Below are 18871 nucleotides of genomic sequence, written 5' to 3' on the forward strand. Positions count from 1 at the left end.
TCTCCTTGAAGTGTTCTATTTAACTAAAACTTCTGTTTTCAGCAAGAATAGTTTGGAATTGTCCATTGTAGCACTGAAGGCCAGACTGTTAAATAAGTCATTTATTTCTTAGTTGTTTTGGAGCCCACCCTCTCTAACCATTCACTAAGTATTCAATGAATCTCCCTGAAGTCCTTATCAGGCCTGAAATTATAACAAAACTTTAAATTTGAGGAATTTTTGCCCAGTTTTCAAATTTGTGTTGAGACAGAGTCAACATTTACAGTCACTCTGGGCCACCAGTAGTTCTTTCAGGCACTTTTTTTGTTAGAAAACATAATATTCTAGGAATTTAAACAAAGGTGATGTATCAGCAAATGACCCTTAGACAGTGTGATCTCATCTCCCAGCCACTCAACATTTGGGAACAGGAATGAAGTTTCTTGCCCTTTAGCAACAGATCAACAAAGCAGACTAGTTAAAATACCCATACCATTTGAAACACAAACATAACTTCTCAAATCTGCCTCCTCCCTTCCTTTCCCACCCCACAGAAGATAGAAATGGACTATTTGGCATCTAATAAAAGTTTTGTGAAGCAAGAGGAGGGACATAGGCAATCAGTTTTGGTTTAGACATGGAGTCAAATACTCAGCACCTAATTTTTCAGGCATTAGCTGCAGGACAGTATCACCAGCATCACAATAAGCTCAGTTACAATCTGGGCAAGCCTTTGGGGAGTTCTTACAAGGGCAGCTGGAACTGCATGGCCCCAAGGGCTGTTGCTCAGGAGAAAGCAAGTTCAAAGCCCTCAAGCCTGGATGCAAACCTGGTGTGTGAGCTGGTGACCCAGTTTCGCTCCTCAGCCTGCATTGGAAGTTTTAAGCACTTCAGACCAGGGATACTCTATTATTGTGTATGGGATGGAAAGCACCCAAGACAATGGGATCCTGATCTGTTTGGGCATCTAAGATCTATTGTAATACAAGTAAAAATAATAAATATAAATGTTTTCCTGCTCATTTTGAGACTCTGCTTCCATTTGGGGCTTGAACCTTGATAAGTAGGGGTCCAGGGAAATAACACAAATAAGAAAAAAAGCAGTAGAACTAGTGAGACTTGGTATCCGACATACTTGCTGGGCCCAGGAAGCTTTTCCCATGGCTGAGGTTCTTCCTAAGATCTTCTCCCTGTGTGATTTTTTGTGTCTGAGTAAGTGCTGAGACTCATGCTCATTAGTGGGACATGTCTCTTACCAGCTCTAAATTTCATTATATTTGTAGAAACTGGATTATCCTTGAGATCTCTACCCCCTTTCCAAATTAGGTTGAAACCAGCTAAAGAGTCCTGAGGAAGGAGATGGAGGGACAAGCAGGAGCACAAGTTCATACACAGAATACATTCACATAAAGCTTACTTCCTTAGGAAATTGGCTAGAAAAACATGCAAAATACTTTCTCAGCTCTTGGATGCTGGAATTACATCTGTCCTGGTTTGCCTACATCCACCAGCCAAAGCAGCAGGGTTATGAACATACCCGCTAATACACACTGCAAGAAGTTGTGCCTGGTTATCTCCTTCAGAGAGGGGATCAGGCCACAGAAAGCTAAGGCAGATGTAGAAAATAAAGAGTGGTCTTAATAAGCCAGACTGAAAGTTAATCTAACTTGGTATCTTGTCTCTAGCAGTGACCACAATAGAAAGCCAAGGCGGAATAAAGTTCAGCAGACATATTTGATACTTTCCTCCAGTGTCTTCCTCGCTTCCAACAGTTTTTGCTCAGCAACTTGTTGAGAAGAATGCAATCGCTACACACTTAGAAATCTCTACAGATTTCTCTTCGATGAAATTCTTCCCTTGAACTTACGTAAACTTATAATTCAGAGAAGTTTGCTGGGATATGAAGTTTTGCTAGGTTTGCTGAAGACATGGGCCAGTTCCAAAACGTAGCTCTTCAGCTTGCTCACTTCTGAAGCCTTGGCAAGGAAGCAACGGCTACCATGCCACATCCCAAATTGCTCCTGTTCTCCTGCAATGCACCAGAGGAGAACAATTCACAGGTAGCACAGTGCAGAGTGGTGCTAACAACCCTCAAGCTGGACCAGGCTAGGAAGAATTAAACCTACAAAGTCTTTCAGACACTAGACAATTTATGAAGATAAGAAGAGGTCTTGCCCTTTTGCACGTAAACTGTCTCCCTGGATTAGATAAACTAAACCAGTTAAAGGATTCTCATCCCAGCGTAGGCTGCACCTACAAAGGGTTTTCCTGGCACAACCAAGCTGGTTGAGGCTGCGACTCCCTGCCATACTTAACTCGTGTAACCAAGCAAGTAAACCTCTGGAGTAGAGACCTGGCTGTGATTCAGCCAAAAAGCAGACATGAGCTCTGAGCGGGCAACTGAGCACCTACATTTGCTTTCTGCTTGTTTTCCACAAGCCTTTCCCCAGACAGGGCTCCGACCCAATTCCCACTGAAGTCCACAAAGGCAGTCGACCGGCGTTAGGAACTGGATGGCACCCAGTGCCTAGCCGAGTGAATCACTGTCCCACAGCTCCAGGCTTCCTGCCCCCGCAGCTCAAAGCCACCAGGACTTCTACATTCCCCCCCAGCTTAGCGGGATGACCAGCGCCAGCCCTGGCACAAATACAGCTGCTCAAATCCGATGTCACCATTCACACAGGGCGTGATTGCCACTGTCCCCTGGCACCCTGACCTCTCCCTCCCAGCCAGCTGCAAGAGTATGCCGCATCTTGTGCCCACATTTTCTTTCCTAAGAAAGCCCCGAGGGGCTTCTTTGGCACGGCTCACGTTGCTGGTGAACAGCTCCCTTTGGCTTCCATGTTTACATCCTTGTGGTTGTTAATTTGCGAGAAGCCTTTTATTTTAGACACGCCCCCCCAACCCCCTCTGCAGGGGGGGAAAAATGTGACCTTTAAGATTGTTTATACCAATCAACAAGAAGCCCTCACGCTGCCGGATTCCAAGAAACACGAGACCATCTTGGAGCGTGGAAGAGGGAGGGGAGCACGGGCGAGGAGCAGGAGCAATCAAGGTCAGGAGTTCACAGACAGGATAAAGCAGAAGGCAAGGCGAGCAGGCGGGGTGGCAGGGCATGCCCTCTCCATTCAGAGAGGCAAGGCAAGCACTGGCAGCTCTGTCGACGATGTGCGGTAGACCAGCCTTGTGGTGCAGGGAGCCGACATCCCGAGGTGACACAAGGAACGAGCTGGTTGTGGTGGCCTTGGAGAACGAGGGTGGTCGTTTCTTCCTCACAAATCCCTTGTGGGTCTTCTCCCAGCCTTGTAGCATTTCACTGAGGACCAAGAGAGATCCAGGACAAGGAGAAATTATCACAGTCCAGTTTTGCGCTCTGGTGCCCGCTGTGAGGAATAAAGCTGTTTGACAAGACAAGGAGGAAGATGAAAATATTTTCCCACTGTTGAATGCAAAAGTAAATAAATAAGTAAACAGACAAGCATTCAAATCCAGGAATTTCCTTTCATTGCCAGCATCAGCCTTCAAGGGAGTAGCACCACACATTTTTTCCTACCATTGTACTGAACCAAATGAGCAAAGGTTGTGGCTTTGAGGATCCAAACTTCAAGTGTCCTAATAGGCACAGGAAGCGCTGGCAGCTCAGGACTGGCACGAAACCCACGGGTGCCTTGTGCACAAAATACCAATACCGACAGCTAGGAGGACTTGCTTCAACTTCAAAGGCGACACCGCCACCATCTCAGTAGGTTCAAGATCGAGGCGTTGAGGGCAAGAAGAAAAAGGGCAAAGGATCAATAAAAACCACAGGAGGACAAATGTGGTGGGACAGACAGAGATGCTGTGATACAGCACACCACTTTTGGGCAGCCAGCCCAGTTCAAGGCAGGGGTTTTCAGGACAGAGGTATGTTTCTTCCTTTGAGTCCTCTCCCTAACCAACACATCACAGTGGATGTCAAATTCAGCCCCAAGATATCTGGCACGGAGTCAGGAGTTTGACAATTTCAGTCACTTTTTTGTGGTCAAAGCTTTCTATGAATCTATATATTTGCAATTACAGGAATGCATCTTGTTCTCATTTACACTTATCTTCTCCATTGGGTTACACAACATAACCAGAGGTGGTATTTGGCCTATGCATCGCTTTTATTTTTGATGTTGTCTGCCCAGATATATTATTTATGACCCATTAGATACATTTGTTTGTTAACTAATAAACCTCAGAAAATATTTTTAATGCAAGACTGTATTTTTTAAACAATCATGTTGCCTTTCCTCTATTAGCACTCGAGGATTAAATAAGACTGTGAGTAGTTGTTAACTAACAATTGGTTACTGAAACACATGGACTGAGGTTTTTGTCTTTCCATTATTGAGGCTAAAGAAACAACGCTTCTACAACCACACTGATGTTGCCCGGCTGAGTTCTCATTTCAAGGCACATGCTGAATTTTAAATCACCACATGGATTTCTCACCCATACCTTCAGCAGTGTTGGACATGCTGTGAAGGAGAAAAGCAGATGGATGTCACAGCTGGCTGTGCAGACATCAAAAGCAATTCTCTTTTTAAAGATAATTAGTTAGTTGTTCTTGGGGGTTTTTTTTCTTTTTCCTTTTTTTTTTTTTTCTTTTTCCTCTCTTATTAAGCAGTGCTACCACTCCAGTTTTTCTGCTGGGTAATGCAGGGCTTTGACAGAATCTGGGATTTGCATGCTAGGACAACTACCCTGTGCAAGCCCTGCACAGCTGCACTGCTGGTGGAGCGACGATTGTACTCACTTTCCTTGCTTGACCAAACTACCAGAAGTCAGCTTATGAGTACGAGCCTGGAGTAACATTTGTAGGCTAAGGTCAGTCATGTCATCTCTGATACTTTTATCCATTCATCTGCCAACATGCTGTCTGCAATGTGAAACATGCTTCTGTTTTATTCCTACATTGTCTCATCGATGAAAGAAATTTTCAGGAGAGAGAGAGAGGGCCTACAGAGACAGCAGTTACTTGTTCTTCCCTGGGTCCTGTTTTCAATATAAGTCCTTGGTTTAGGTTATTGTTTCTCCTTTTTCCTCTTCATTCATTTTAGCATTCCATCTTGCCATGCAATTCAACTCAAAGATAAAAAGGATTCATGAAAACGCTCAAAGACCAAGCTGGGTTGCTCACTAACGCGGACTCTGTGTCCTGTTCTTTATGACTTAGGGAATAGTAGTTCCTCTGAGAAATTATTCTCCATTCAGATCCTCAGGAAATGTGTCCTGATTAGATGCAAATGAGGGAAATGAAATGCAGATGATTCCTTTTTGGCTACAGCTCCAAGGAGGCCCATGCAGCATGGATATCTTTGGTCAGCTACCTTCTTTTTTCTTCCAACTCAAGCATTGTTCCTACCTGCTCATGTTTGCAAGCATCACCTATGTTTTCTCTGACTACTGCCCCACCAAGATGCACCTCTACCTCTCTGGTTTTCAGGGTCTAATTCTGTCAAAAACCTTTGAAAGTCACAGTAACTCTGTTCCAGGAGTCAGCTCATCCTTACAAATGAAAATGCAGATTCAGCCTGCCTACATATTGCCAAACTCCATGTACGCAGCATTTCCCATTTGCTGGCACCGTCTGTTTGGAAGTGCCTGTGCAGTAAGAAATACCAGGCACAGAGATTTAGCTGGAAATCAGCAGCAATCTCGTGAACTGCCATTTCTGCTTCTCTTGCTATTTTGACTTCTCTCACAGCATTGGGAAGTCAAAAGGAAACAACGTAAAAGGAAAGAACTCTCAAAAAACCACAGACATTGACACAGCAAAAAATCAGGTTCCTCCTTGTTCCCCAAGATACTAAGATATCAAACCCAAAAGCACACTCTTGCTATTTCAAGACAAACATTTAATGGAAAATTTTTACTCCATTCTATGACGCTTGTCCATCATGTCACGAGACAGCACATACCCCCATCAGAGGAAAGATTGTGACAGAAAGGTCAAACACTATCTTCTCTTTCACTTGTTACCCCGTTCTATTGGCCTCTCTGATTCGGTAATCAGCAGGAAACACCAGAAGAACTTCATTGATGAATGAACCTTTTTGTTGTAAGAACAAGGATGCCCTTCTCCCACTCCCCGCTCTACTCAAAAAATGCCAGACAATCTTAAAGAAACCTCCTGAAATAAACCAATGTAAATAGCATATAAGTAAATCTAAACAAAACAAAGAACAAAAAAACCCCAAAAATAACAAAAAAAAAAAACAAACCAAAAACCAAAAGAAAAACCACAACACAAACAAAAACACTCCCTCCCCAAATCAGCATACTAATAAAACCATCCCCAAAACAGAGTTTGAATTCCCCAAAAGCAGAACCAGACAAGGGACTCCATGGACTCCAACATGAAGTTCACCCCACTATTGAATTTGAAAGCATTTCACACAACATAAAGATGGATGGTAGCATAAAACTAATGTAAAGGTAGATAGATCAGCAGTCTGGTCCATGGCCAAAATCTGGTTCCACCCCTGGAAACCCAAAACCGCAAAGGACTAAAGTAAAAAAATATACTAATATATCAAAGCTACCTGATACCTCCCAAGCTCTCTAGCTCAATGATCTTTATAGCCAGTGAAGGGGCTCAGAGCTATACTTTCTTTGTGGCCATACTCTTAAATGTCCAGTTTAGGTAAAAGAGTTTATGATTCCCAGGCTATGATGGATATCCTAGCTGCAACCACAGCTGTAAAGACAGAGTCAGAATTACTTTGAGCATCCATCACCTACCCGACTTGAGCCTTGTTTCTCATCTGTCACCTAAGTAGGGAGTGCAAATCTCATTATAACCACCAGAGTGAGTCATGTGTTACAACTTCTGTGCATGTCCATTACATTCAAGAATAACCTCCCAGCTCCTCCAGACAGGATGGCAGAGATAGATGGACATCTCTCTTTGATCTGGGGAGTTCTTCCTCTACCTCCAGTTTGTCTCCAATTGCCTCCAAGGTCATGCTGTCAGGACAGGGATGGCACCCCCCCTTGCATATGAATCTCATCTCCCCTCCTCCAAAACCACAGTCTACACGTGTTTGCTGTTACTTCCAGATGTGTCCACAACTTGAAAGCAGTGATTTGAGAAGAAAAAAAAAAAAAAAAAAAAACAAACACCCCCAACAACCCCACACACACACATTTAGAGCTAGCAGAGCTGAGTACCCCTTTCCCTCAGCATCTGTCCAGGTCGTCTACGCAGGCAACACCAAACAGTTCTAGGGGTCTCAATAATGCACCACAGAGGCATCTGCACATGAACGGATTAGAGAGACAACGCAACTCCTCTTCTCCCCATTATACTTAAAGCCTCTTTCTCAGCTCACCACTCAGAATTCACTCCTAGAGATCTTTGGCTAAAGCCCTGCTAACAGATATCTAATAAGAAACCAGTCTGGTGTCCTTCCCCATGCTGGAATGAAACGGATGCCTGCAAAACAATGGAATTGATGGCACTGACTAGGACTTGATTGCCTCGATAGATGCAACAGCACGTACAACACCAATATATTTTAATCCTACTGTTCTCACTCATGCAACCCTGGCAAAAGGCTCTGTCCTGCAAACATCTCCAGCCCTGGGTCTTTCTTCAGTAGCCAGACTGGGGGTCTCTTTTAGTGGCTGGTCATGTGGATTGTGACGGGCAGGCACACAATGTCACTTCTGTGTGGTACTGCAGGCTTTGAATTTTCCCTTGAAGAGGACAGAAGGAGGAGAGAGAAAGGATACAGCCTGACTCACACCAACACCTGGAGCATTTGCTCCATAGCCAGAGTACCACCGACATGAGAAGGGTTCACCCCTGGTTTTGGGAGTTGTTCTCAGCGCAGCACTCTTCCCCATCAGCTGGTGACAGCCCACCCCCTCCACGCCCTGTGCTGTGGGAAGTTAATTTAGAAGCCAGCTTTGCCATCTGTGGACTACCCCATGCTGGGAAAACCCTCAGCTGGGGAGATCTGTTGTCTTTCCAGAGCAGTGCAAAGAAATCGGAGCGTGGGAGAGAACATGGACCTAAGAACCCTTCTAAGTCCTTTGCAAATTTCTCCATGCATCCCCTAGACTCCACCTCTTCCATCCCAAATACCTAAATGTGTCCCTATAGTGATGTCTGCTGTTGACATCAGAGCAGACTTGCAGCAGCACTCCTGCTGCTGCCCTCAGCTGAGTCATGACTCAAGAACAAAGGGGATTTTGACCATTGTTATTTTATTATTTTCATTATTTCATTCATCATCTTAATTTCCCTCTCTCACTCCTGGCCAAAAGAGAAAGACACACACACATACAAAAGAAAATAGGAGGGAGGGAAAGAAGGGAAAAACCGCCAACATGGTCCACATCTGGAAACTGATTTCCCAACCCCAGAACAAAGAGCTCTGAAATTGTGGCTCCAAGTCTCCTGTTTGTGTTCTCCCATTATGTAAAAAGTCCTGTAATAAAATCTAATGGAGAAGAAGCCCAAGAGTCAGCAAGTATTATTTGGAATTTATTAGCAAATGAGATCCATTCAGAAGTTCTTGTTGAACTGTGTATTGGACTTACAAAGCTATTAAGCTCGAAAAAGCTGCAGGAACATGACAGCTTTTGATCGCAGAAAACTTCTCCCCATAGATCAGGCTTGGCTTAAATAACTTCTTTAATCCCGGCTAAACTACTGTGCCATTTCTGTTACTTTCCATGTTCAGAAATATCACTCTTACCAAAGTTTAGTGCTGTGCAGGAATGGAGAAAAATTATGGAGACACAAAGGGAACACTAAGGGGAGAAAAAGGAAGAAAAACAATTTTAGAAATAATCATTTTTCAGCAAGGGAAATGGAGACAAAACGGTTCCTAAGAGAATTTAGGATGTCAGTCATTTCTAACAGCAGGAAGTTTCGTAGAAAGGGTTAAAAAATCTACTACTGACACTTTTAACAGAAAAGGATTTTGCAAGTCAACAGAAATGTTCATGTGGGGAAAAAAATTTCAAAAACATTCAGTTTTTAATTTGAAAAATTGTAACCCCATAGCATTTCAATGGAAAAAAAAATACATGCATTGTTGAGAAATGGCACAGTGCACCCCACTGGGACAGAAAGAAAAGCATTATTACTTGAGAATTGTTGAGGAGAGGACAATTATTTGAGGGCTTCAGAAGAAGATGCTCCTCTGACCTGCTCAATCACATACAGATAGACCAAGAGCCATGTGTACTTCAGCTTCCATTTCCATCTCAGGTCTCCTGAATGGCAGCCCAACACACTGGCACTACATCGAAAGTCAGGGCTTACGTACAGCATGGATTTGTCCTTTAGCTGCAAGCCAAAGTGATCTAGGAAGAGACACCACAACTGGATGCACATGAAGGAGGCCACATTGTCCAGTCTCCTGGTCATAAACCCTTCCCCCCCCTCCTTTTCTTTGATGTTACTTAGCTGTGCTTATGTTCGGTGTTGAATCATTGGAACTAGCCTTTCATCCAGACCCTTGGGATGCATTACAGGGATGGAAAGAGAAAGGCACTACTTAATAACACTTTCCAAGTACAAGAGAGAGGAGATTCCTGGAAAATCAGGTTAAGACTGTCCAAAAAACTTCGAAGAAATGTGGCAAACTGTATATAGCTAACTATTTATGGTGGAGATGGAACTTAGACTACCCTTGAAAGCAAGCGGCTGCTGTCCAGACAGAGGTCTTAATCATCATTCCAGTTTGTCACTGAAAACTAAACACATCATAAGAAGGTGGGAAAAAGGGCTATTCCAAATAAATAGCCTCATTATTCTGCAGGAACTGTTCTAGCTCATATATGTTTACCTACATTCATATTTAAAAAGGCGGCGTTGAGCCAAACCATGGATCCAGAACTTGAATTCTGAAAACGGTCTTCTTTCTCCGTGAGTGGAATTGCTCAAACAAGAACAGAATTGGTCAAAACATATTTATTTTTAAATGAACGGTGGTTTTTCTTCAAAAGAAAATTAATTTATGAGTATTTTCTTCTCCCCTCCCTCAAGTTTGTCTCATTTTTCCGTAAAAAAACAGAAAACAAGAAACTCTTGTTCAGCTTTGTTTTTCTTCATTCTTCTTCTGTTGCCTCCCTTTTCATGGCAAAACAGAATTAAAGCTGATGAGAAGGTGAGGGGGGAAAAAAGAATACTTAAACTAACAAAATATTTATGTCTTTTAAAACTGGAAGTTCTCAGAGCAGTTTTCTGAGATTGTTTCCAATTTTTGCCTTGCTTGCATTTTTACTGTCAAAGCAGAAAACTGAACTTTTTCTTTTGAGCAGTGCTCAAAAGCACTTGCAGGAAACACTATTAGGAGACAATCTGTATTGCTCCTGCCTCCCTTAACACACCCTATGAAACGTTCTTCCTATCTGCAGATATGCCCAGCTCTCAAACACAGCCCAGATGTGGTCCTGTGACTCAACTCACTGGACACCACATGCTATCTGTTTTTCTGTGAAGCATTTTAATGCTGGATCACAGAGGAGCCATCAGTCTCTGTAACTTATGATGCAACCTTCTGTTACCAGACCTACCTCTTTCATAGTTACCCTGCCCAGAGCAATGCAACTTTAGCAGAGCATACGCTCAGCCTCAGGCCTCCACAGCCTGCAGCCTCTTTCTCTCTAAAATCATCATTTCTCTTATTTATGAGCAGCAGAAACATACTCAGAGCACTGGTTTGCAGCCCAGAGACCCTAGTTATCCAGCTGAAGACAAGGTCTTGCTTCCCCCCATCACTTCCCTGCACTACTTGTGTCCCTTCCAGGCTGCCAGCTCACCTCAGCATATGGCAGCGCTCTCAGTTTTACCCGAACTGTTGCAACAGTCAGTCCATTTCTCACACTCCAGGTCTTGCAGCCAGGTGAAATGTACAATTTTTATTAATAAAAATACTTTCTAGCCTTCGTGCTTGCACAGGAAAACTTGGAGATGACATCTGAACATAGTTACAGGCTCACAAACCAGGTGGCAGCAGTAAAGAAGTAGATACATATTTCAGCCTCATGATTTTTCATCCAGCATCATGGTTTGTCAAGACTTGACTCATTATTTTTGAATGCTGCCGAGGCTGGCAATACAGACCATGAACTTTGAGATTTTTCGACGATTTACTGAAAGGAAAGTGGGGACTCAAGCTCGTGATGCTGATGCCTTTCAGCACTGTGAGCAAGTCAAGTCTCTTGTGCATCTCAGCAGAGCACTGTCCCATGGAGACAGCACGCACAAGTCCCATCTCACCCGCTCTTGTCCAAGTCAGCCCTCTCCCTTGAGGACACATACGGGGTAGAGCAATCCTCCACGTGTGCAAAAGCAAGACCCAGTCCTGCTCCTCACAGGAATCCATGAGAGTTTTTGCCTTTAGCACATTCATGGAGACAGGGTCTTGCCCAAAGCACATACCAAGGGAATGAATCTTCCAAAAATATGAATTCTCTTTGCCTCATACCAAAACATTCATAGTAAGACCAGGTGGCACTCTGCAGCAAAACATTGGCAAGAGGAAATGCTAATAAAAAACTAAGACACTAAAAAACACCAAGAAAAACCTCCCAGAAGAAACAAACATAAGAAGAATATGCTGCCCATTCAGTGAAAAAAATGCTAACAAATTAATGCTGTCTCATGATGGTATTGAAATATTTACAGGAAGAGAGCACAGAATTTTGGCTGGCAAATGCGAAAAGTATCTATCACAACTATTTTCTGTGCAGAACAAAGGGGAGAGGAAACAGTGGAGGAGAAGTGGGGGAGTGAGGGGAGGGTGAAAGAAAGGGGACAGAAAAGCAGCGAAAGGAATACGGATTAAGAAACTGATGCAAAAAAAAAAAAAAGAAGCAAGGGAGAAGAGTAAGAGGGGGACAGAGAGCAGAGTTCACAACAGGAAGTCGTGCTGCTCCCTATTTACCTGCCGGTAGCCAGATTCATTGGCACCTCCCTTACGCAACAGACTCATTCACTTCCTCCACAAAAGCAGCGGATTACTAATGGAGCCTGCTAACAGCATGCATAAAACGTTAGGCTGCCCAATGGGACAACTGGGGCCAAATGAATGGAAAGAATATGTCAGTTATTAATTAATTTGTTCTATATTCATGTCATTATAGATAATTACATGAGTTGGTTCCACAGCCTGAGCCTTCCGCAGCCAGTAATCCCCATGATTCATGACCGACAGTTGCATAATGCGGCTGTCAATGACTTCATCATGTTGCATGGAAAATGCTCTCTAGATGCGTGCGTGCGCGGTGACTCACTTTGACACCTTGGGTTGACATTTGCAACCTGGGCCAAGCCTGTCAGTAAGACAAAGACGCTTCTTGTGAGGTTTCCAAGCCATAAGGGGAGGTATTGAACAATGGAGTACACAGGAGAAGGCAGGAAAAGGTAGCCCTCAAATATTCAGTTCATGTATGCAACTGCCGAGTGTGTTGGCACAAGAAAATACTCAAAGCAACAGCTCTTCTCTGGCAACAGCCAATGACGGTACTAAAGAGCGCAAGGCATATAGTCCATTTTGATGCCATAAGCAAGGAAAACAGAAGAAATACTCTGCACAGTGCTTGAAGACCACGAGAAGGAACATCGCAGGAAGTTCTCAAGAACCAAGACAGGTCTTTCCATTTAGAGAGAAGATGATATTTCAGAATCGAGAGTCAGCAGAGACAGCAAAGTGCTGTGGAACAGCCGGAATCAGAAGAGGAAATATTATGTAAAATAGCACTCGGGCATCACTTGGGAAGAACAAACAAGATACACTGTAAATCCAGGCACATGGGATATGGAAACTTCCAACCAGGGCCAGACACCAGAGCAGCTCTCTCAAGCCATCTCCATTCTGGAGTCACACTAGAAATGGGAGCTGTAAACAGAAGATTAAACAGATGCTTTCTCCTCTCCATTGGAGGAACTGGAACCGAGAAGTTGTTGATCAGTTTTCCCAACTCCTTCTGCAATCCTTTGTTAAGTCTTTAAGAAAAATCAAAAATAAAAGAAGGATCTTGGAAGCAGGGTGTAGCATGAGCCCAGTCATGCATCCTGCATGAAGAAAGGATGATGCAGAGACAGAAACCCAAAGTGAGCATTAAGGGAAATGGTTCAGGGAAACATTTTCACTGAGCAATGGTTTTATACAGTGGCTGAAAACAATCACCACACTCCTACTGGTTCTGGTGACTTAGTTCTTTCTGGAAGAAGATAAGCATGAGCAGGTAAAAATCAAGCCATTTTGTTTTGCTGAAGAAAACCTGAATTTTCTGTTTGAAATAAGATTCTATCTTGATATATACTTTTTTTTGAGTGTTAAGTCTTTACTCAAGAGCCTTGAGTGCTTCATTCAATGTGGGGAAAAAAAAAATCCTTGCAGTTTTTAGTTCAGCAAGGAAGCCAGGAAAAAAAAAAGTTTCTAGATTCCTCCCATCGTCCCTGCCATTTCAGTCATCCACCCAATCCCTAGTCATCTCTAAAGAGGATGCACCTGCCTCCCAGGCATCCTGGTACTGAGGCACCCACAGGAGTCTCTCAACCACAAGACAAAAACTTCTGGCAACTGTGTAAGAGGTTGCAGGTAGCACATAGCACCAGGACCTCTAAGAAACCCAGAGTTTATGCTAGGAAGATAGGAACAAGCAAGACCTGTTGTAGCTGCTAGGATTTGCTGCTGCTCTGGTTGTGTCGCCACAGATGCTCTCCAGCAATGCAGGGAGGACAAGTTGATGGAGGACATGCATTTCCTAAATGAGGGTATACAAGGACCCTGCTGCTCCTTCACAGGCCTGCTATTGATAGCAGCTGGACTTGCAGTTGTCCTCACCTCGTCATGTCATATCTATGGGGAAATGGCTTTTTCCATCCAACTTGGAACCCTTCCAAGCTGGCCTTGACCCCATGGGGAGAGAAATCACAGCTGCTGATCACAGCACCTATTTGTTCCCATTTTGCCAAGCTAACGGTGAGCCAAGGGCAATATGCAGTCACTTCAGGGAGCCTTAAATGGCACTTTAAGGCTCTCACACCTTCATAAGGGCACAAGAGAAGGCATGACAGAGCCACATCTCCCCACTGTCCCCCAGGGAATACTCTACTCACCACAGCCATGCCCATTTCTTCCTGCATCCCTCTGGCCCTGCTGCAATAAGTGACACCCATTCACATGCCAGGCAAGCCATGCTGCTGCTCCCCTGACTGGAGCTACTTGTTACCTCAGATCAATATTAAAAAAAAAAAAAAAAAGGGCAAAAAAAAAAGCATGCTCTCCCTTGGGTATCATGCAGTGCATTCCAGTTCCTCCCCAGTCAGTGTTTGCGCAGTGTTTTAAATACGTGAAGTGTTATATAAATGCTAACTATTATTATAATGTTCCCCTCCTTCCAGTCAACTCCCCCCGCAGACCCACAGACACATTCCCCACCTCCCGTTTTAGCACATTCACGGCATCAGAAATTACCCTGTTTTCATTTACCCTGCCCTTTGCCATATGATCCCGGCCCTCAGAAGCTTTAAATAGTCTGCATTATTATGAAGGCTTGTTAGAACTTGTCCCTAATCACTCCAGGAATAATCCTTGATGGCTTGTTTCAGACTGTGTGTGTGAATGTCTGTGCAACAACAGGGCTCTGCCTTGCTTAGGTCCCTCCTAGAAGGGGAGTTAAAACTTCGTGCCCAATACGGGATGAATGGCACATCGTGGGGGCCATGCACGGCACTGAATCCGTTGTTGCGTCTGGGTATGCTAAAGCTCTTTTCAGTGAAGACCTGAAATTAAAACCCACATTTCAGAAAAGAACAGGCTGACCATATTATGTATTGATAGATGCTGAGCAGCAGAAATCAACCTGCCCTTTAAATGCAGGGACACTAAAAATGGTGCAGTCAATGCTTCCCAGAACTGTGCTTGTTACAGCTGGTCCCAGGGCTCGTGCTGTCGGCTGCACAAGAATTACAGTGTTAATATACTGAAATATAAGCTCTCTCTCTGCTGGGTTACAACCCCTGTTGTCTACCTTATGATGGTGATACAGATTGAGAAAAGAGAGAAATCTGGTGCTTAATAAATCTGTTTCTCAAAGGTTGGCAATTGTGATTTCAATGTCATCCACAGGAGAAAATCCAAGGCAGAGATAAACCTGCTTTTCTGGTTTGGGTTCCAGCTACAAACTTAGAGGAAAACAAATCACCCAGTAGCATGATGACACTGAGGCTCATGCCATGTAGGCTGCAACAGTCTCTACCTTGAAGATGGAGTATCGGGCAGGGCAAACAGATTACCAGATCTTTGTTTGCCTGGGGTCACATTAGCCCACAGAGATAAAGCTTCTGGTGTTTGGAGATCTGTATTCATACTATGCATTGACAATATTATCTCACCCATTACGTTCTCATGACACCATTCGTACCAAAATGATAAGCAAGAAGCAGCTGAGAAACACCTGCTAATGTAATATCATGACAAAATGCCTTTGCACCATAGCTCAGCATCCAGTCTGCCCAACCATGTGGCCTTCACGTTTTTGGATGATCTTGGAAGATTTTGCTAGGCATCTCACCATCTCTAGGGCACTAGAAGAGGTATCTGAAGGAACTTAAGAACAAGAGAGGAGGGTTTGGTGCTTGTCTTTCATCTCCTGAACTCTTCACAGGTATTGAAGAAAAGAAAGACTATACAGAGTCCTTTGGAATTAGGAGATGCTGACCATCACATCAGTGGGATGGTTTGGGGATTTTAGCTGAGATTAATATCCTGTAGCTTAGTGCTTGGTCAAAAAAACCAAAAGGCAAGCCATTTGCAGAACTTCTATTTATTATGTGGGCTACCAAGATGAAATCGGTCCTTGACAAAAAGGTAACAAGGAAAGCTGCCTAAATGTCTGGGTGGAAAAAGGGCAGCGAATGGAAGGAGGTGCTACATGAAGCCATATGGACTGGAACTGAGATAGGTGTTAAGCCCCGAGACACTGGGCACCAGGGCTGCCCATGCAGTGGGACTATTGAGGGGACCATAGGCTGCTAAACAAAGACATTTGGAAAAGCTTCCAGCCATGCTGGAGAAGGTCCATTTTCTTGATGTGGAGTTAGCTCACTCACAGGAGTGCTCACCTAATATGGACACAGCAGGCAAAACTATGAAATAATATTAAAAACACTCTTTAAAGGGAAAAATCCTTACATTCCTGTAGTCCATAGAGGATTTTGCAAAGGAAGTTTCATTGTTCTGCACTGCAGATGGCCACACAGAGGCAGGGAGAGGTGAATTTATCTTATCTAAGAGCACCCAGCAAAATCAGTGACAGAGCCAAGTATGGAGGAGCTTTGATACCCTGGTCATGGAGCAAAATGTGGCTATTCAGTCCCATTTCATGCTTTGCGTCCTAGGCCAACCTGGAGTCACAGGAGTGGGAATACTCAGACTCTTTAGTAAGCCAGGAATTTGTGCTGTAGAACAAAGACAGGCTCAAACCAAGTTACTGCAGAAGATGGGCTTGGCTTCCTGATGGGCAGAACCATCTGAGGGCCAGGACTGTCTGCCCCCCTTAACTAAAGGTGTTGGCAAGCAGGGAAGGAACTCAAGCACTCTCAACACTAAAGCGCAAGACATTTCTCCAAGGCACAAAGTCAAATTTTGCACAAGGATAAACCCAGAGCAGAGGTCAGCACAGCTTGCAGCTGGGTCTCCCCATGGAGACACAGACTCCTTGCAATGCTGCAACAAGCGGGCAGTTACAGAAACTATAGCAGTGACACGCTCAAGAAAACAATGTTCTTCAACATATGCAAGGAAAACCAAGCCTGAAGAGGAGAGAGAAAAGAGCTACCCATAAAATAAATACATAAATAAATCTGTGAAAGCAGGTCCTACTTCAAAGTTGGACCTCGAGATGAAAAATACAGTAACAAGCAGTCATTCCTAGAGAAGCTCCCCTTGAAGAAGAGCCTGAGGACACTGTGAGCACAGCCTTATTCTAATGGATGTTCAAGTAAACATGCAGGGGGGTCCTTGTACTATTTCACCATGTGGACCTCACTGAGATGTCCAAATTAGAAACTAAGACTCCCTGCAAAGTCCACAGAGAGAGGCAGACATTTTTTAACATGATTCAGAGCCCAGAGGGTAGGAACCTAGCTCCTGTTCTACTTATGTGGTCCAAACCACCCCCAGAGGTGCCTTCCCCTCTTCTTAGTCCACACTCAGAGTGTAGGCAGCCTGACTTAGGCTCCTATGCTAAATGGTGAATATTACACAATGACAGCGAAAACCCTGAAATCTCCTCTATGTGGCAAGCATGGTATGAGCCTAGAGGAAAATGATGGAGAATCTGAGACTGGGAACCTGATGCTGCCTCATAAGCTGGAATGATAGAGCTGTGACAAACGCCACTTTTCTTTATTATTTTTATTTATTTTACAACTTTAAGTCTGGCACATGCTAAAGATGGAAGAAGGAGAATCAACTTCATCCATCACTAGACATGCATATAAAACAGAGTCCTGTTCTCAGTGGGAGAGAAAGTAAAAGCTCAGCTAGACCAGATGATAAAATCGGATCTTCTGTAGAGGTGCTATGGAGAGAGTGTACAATAACTGGAAACAAGAAACAGAAAATTTTACTGAGCTCGAAGACTAAAAGGTGTTGACTAAATCCATGCAAACAGTTGTGGTGGTCATGGCTGAATTTGAAGAAAGAGCAGTTTCAGCTCTGGATGCATTGAGCATCAGTTGCCACTGCCACACAGCACATTAACTATTTAGTCATAGTTAACTATTGTGCTCTTGACAGGTTATCCATCAGGAAAGCCACATTCTCTTCAAGCATAAAAAGAAAAAAAATACAGGAATGGCAGAGGTAAAACTGCTGAACAGGATTTTGTACATTGGACATTGTAACACCTTATCAGGCCCCAGACGCATGAGATCAGAAATGCCAGCTGGAACCCACAGGGCTTATCTGGGCACTCAGAAGCGTAGAAGGAACAAGAGCCAGAGGAGTTTTATTCTACATGAATCCCTGAATGCTGCCACTGTAGATAAGGAGTGAAGTCCCAGGTTCCACTAAGTCAATGACAAATCTGTTTGACTTCATTTGGGCTGGGATTTCCTGCCCAGCATCCAAGGGTAAAAATCACACTAAGCACAGGAAAAAGGCAGCAGAAACTACTGAAGCCATGCATGGCTCCCGGCTGCACTCGTTTTGAGGCCAGGGTGAACCTAACTGCATTAGATGGGAAAGGTGGCTAGGTTTTTTTGGGTTTTTTTGTTTGTTTTTTAGTTTTTTTGCTCAGCTACCCAACCTGGTTGTCTGAGGTTTAGGGCTGCGCTTTTTGAGGGATTAGGGATCAGTTTCAGTATATGAGGATGCTTCCCTATGCAGGAAGTGACAACGTTTAACAGCTTGCCTGCTGTTGGAGGAGGCTCTCAGCTCCCAGGGCAGGAACCCCATATGATGTGAGTTGGGGAAGCGTCAAATCCCAGCGACATGCCAAGAGGAAAGAGCCGTTGGACCATGAACAAATAAGAAAATTAAAAAAGCAAGCAGCAATCTGCCAAAGCAATAGCCTACCATCTTACACAAGGCACCGGTTTGCTGGAAGGAAGACCACGGCTCATGGCGAATCATGCCAGACTCAGTCTCCTGCAAGTGGAGGCTCGCAGAATCACCCATGGGCTGTGGTTCGGCCACCCTGCTCCCAGCCAGGGACAACCCTCTGTCCAGCAGGAAACAGAGGCGGTGTTCACACAGAAATAAGGAGAACAACCTCCCTGTCCTTTGAGGGCATCCAAAATGCTGCAGGCTACACTTGCCAGTGGTAAGACATAGACCTCAAAGACAACAGGAGAAACAAAATAGGTACAACACTCTAAGTATCAAAGCAA

At 44.1% G+C, this 18871-nt stretch overlaps 1 protein-coding gene across 11 annotated transcripts in view; it reads right to left on the reverse strand.

Annotated features, from left to right (window-relative positions):
- Positions 1-18871, reverse strand: part of LOC140653512 (uncharacterized) — a 215730-nt gene that overhangs the window by 135346 nt on the left and 61513 nt on the right. For 2 of the 11 annotated variants that reach the window (XM_072865661.1, XM_072865660.1), the window contains exon 3: positions 2931-3377. The exons of the other annotated variants lie outside the window; for them this stretch is intronic. In XM_072865661.1, coding sequence (XP_072721762.1) covers positions 2931-3377 — 447 coding nt within the window. The remainder of the gene's footprint in view (positions 1-2930; positions 3378-18871) is intronic. 11 annotated transcript variants of the gene reach the window in all.

This window comes from Ciconia boyciana, chromosome 6 (assembly GCF_034638445.1).
Source record: "Ciconia boyciana chromosome 6, ASM3463844v1, whole genome shotgun sequence".
NCBI lineage: Eukaryota > Metazoa > Chordata > Aves > Ciconiiformes > Ciconiidae > Ciconia > Ciconia boyciana.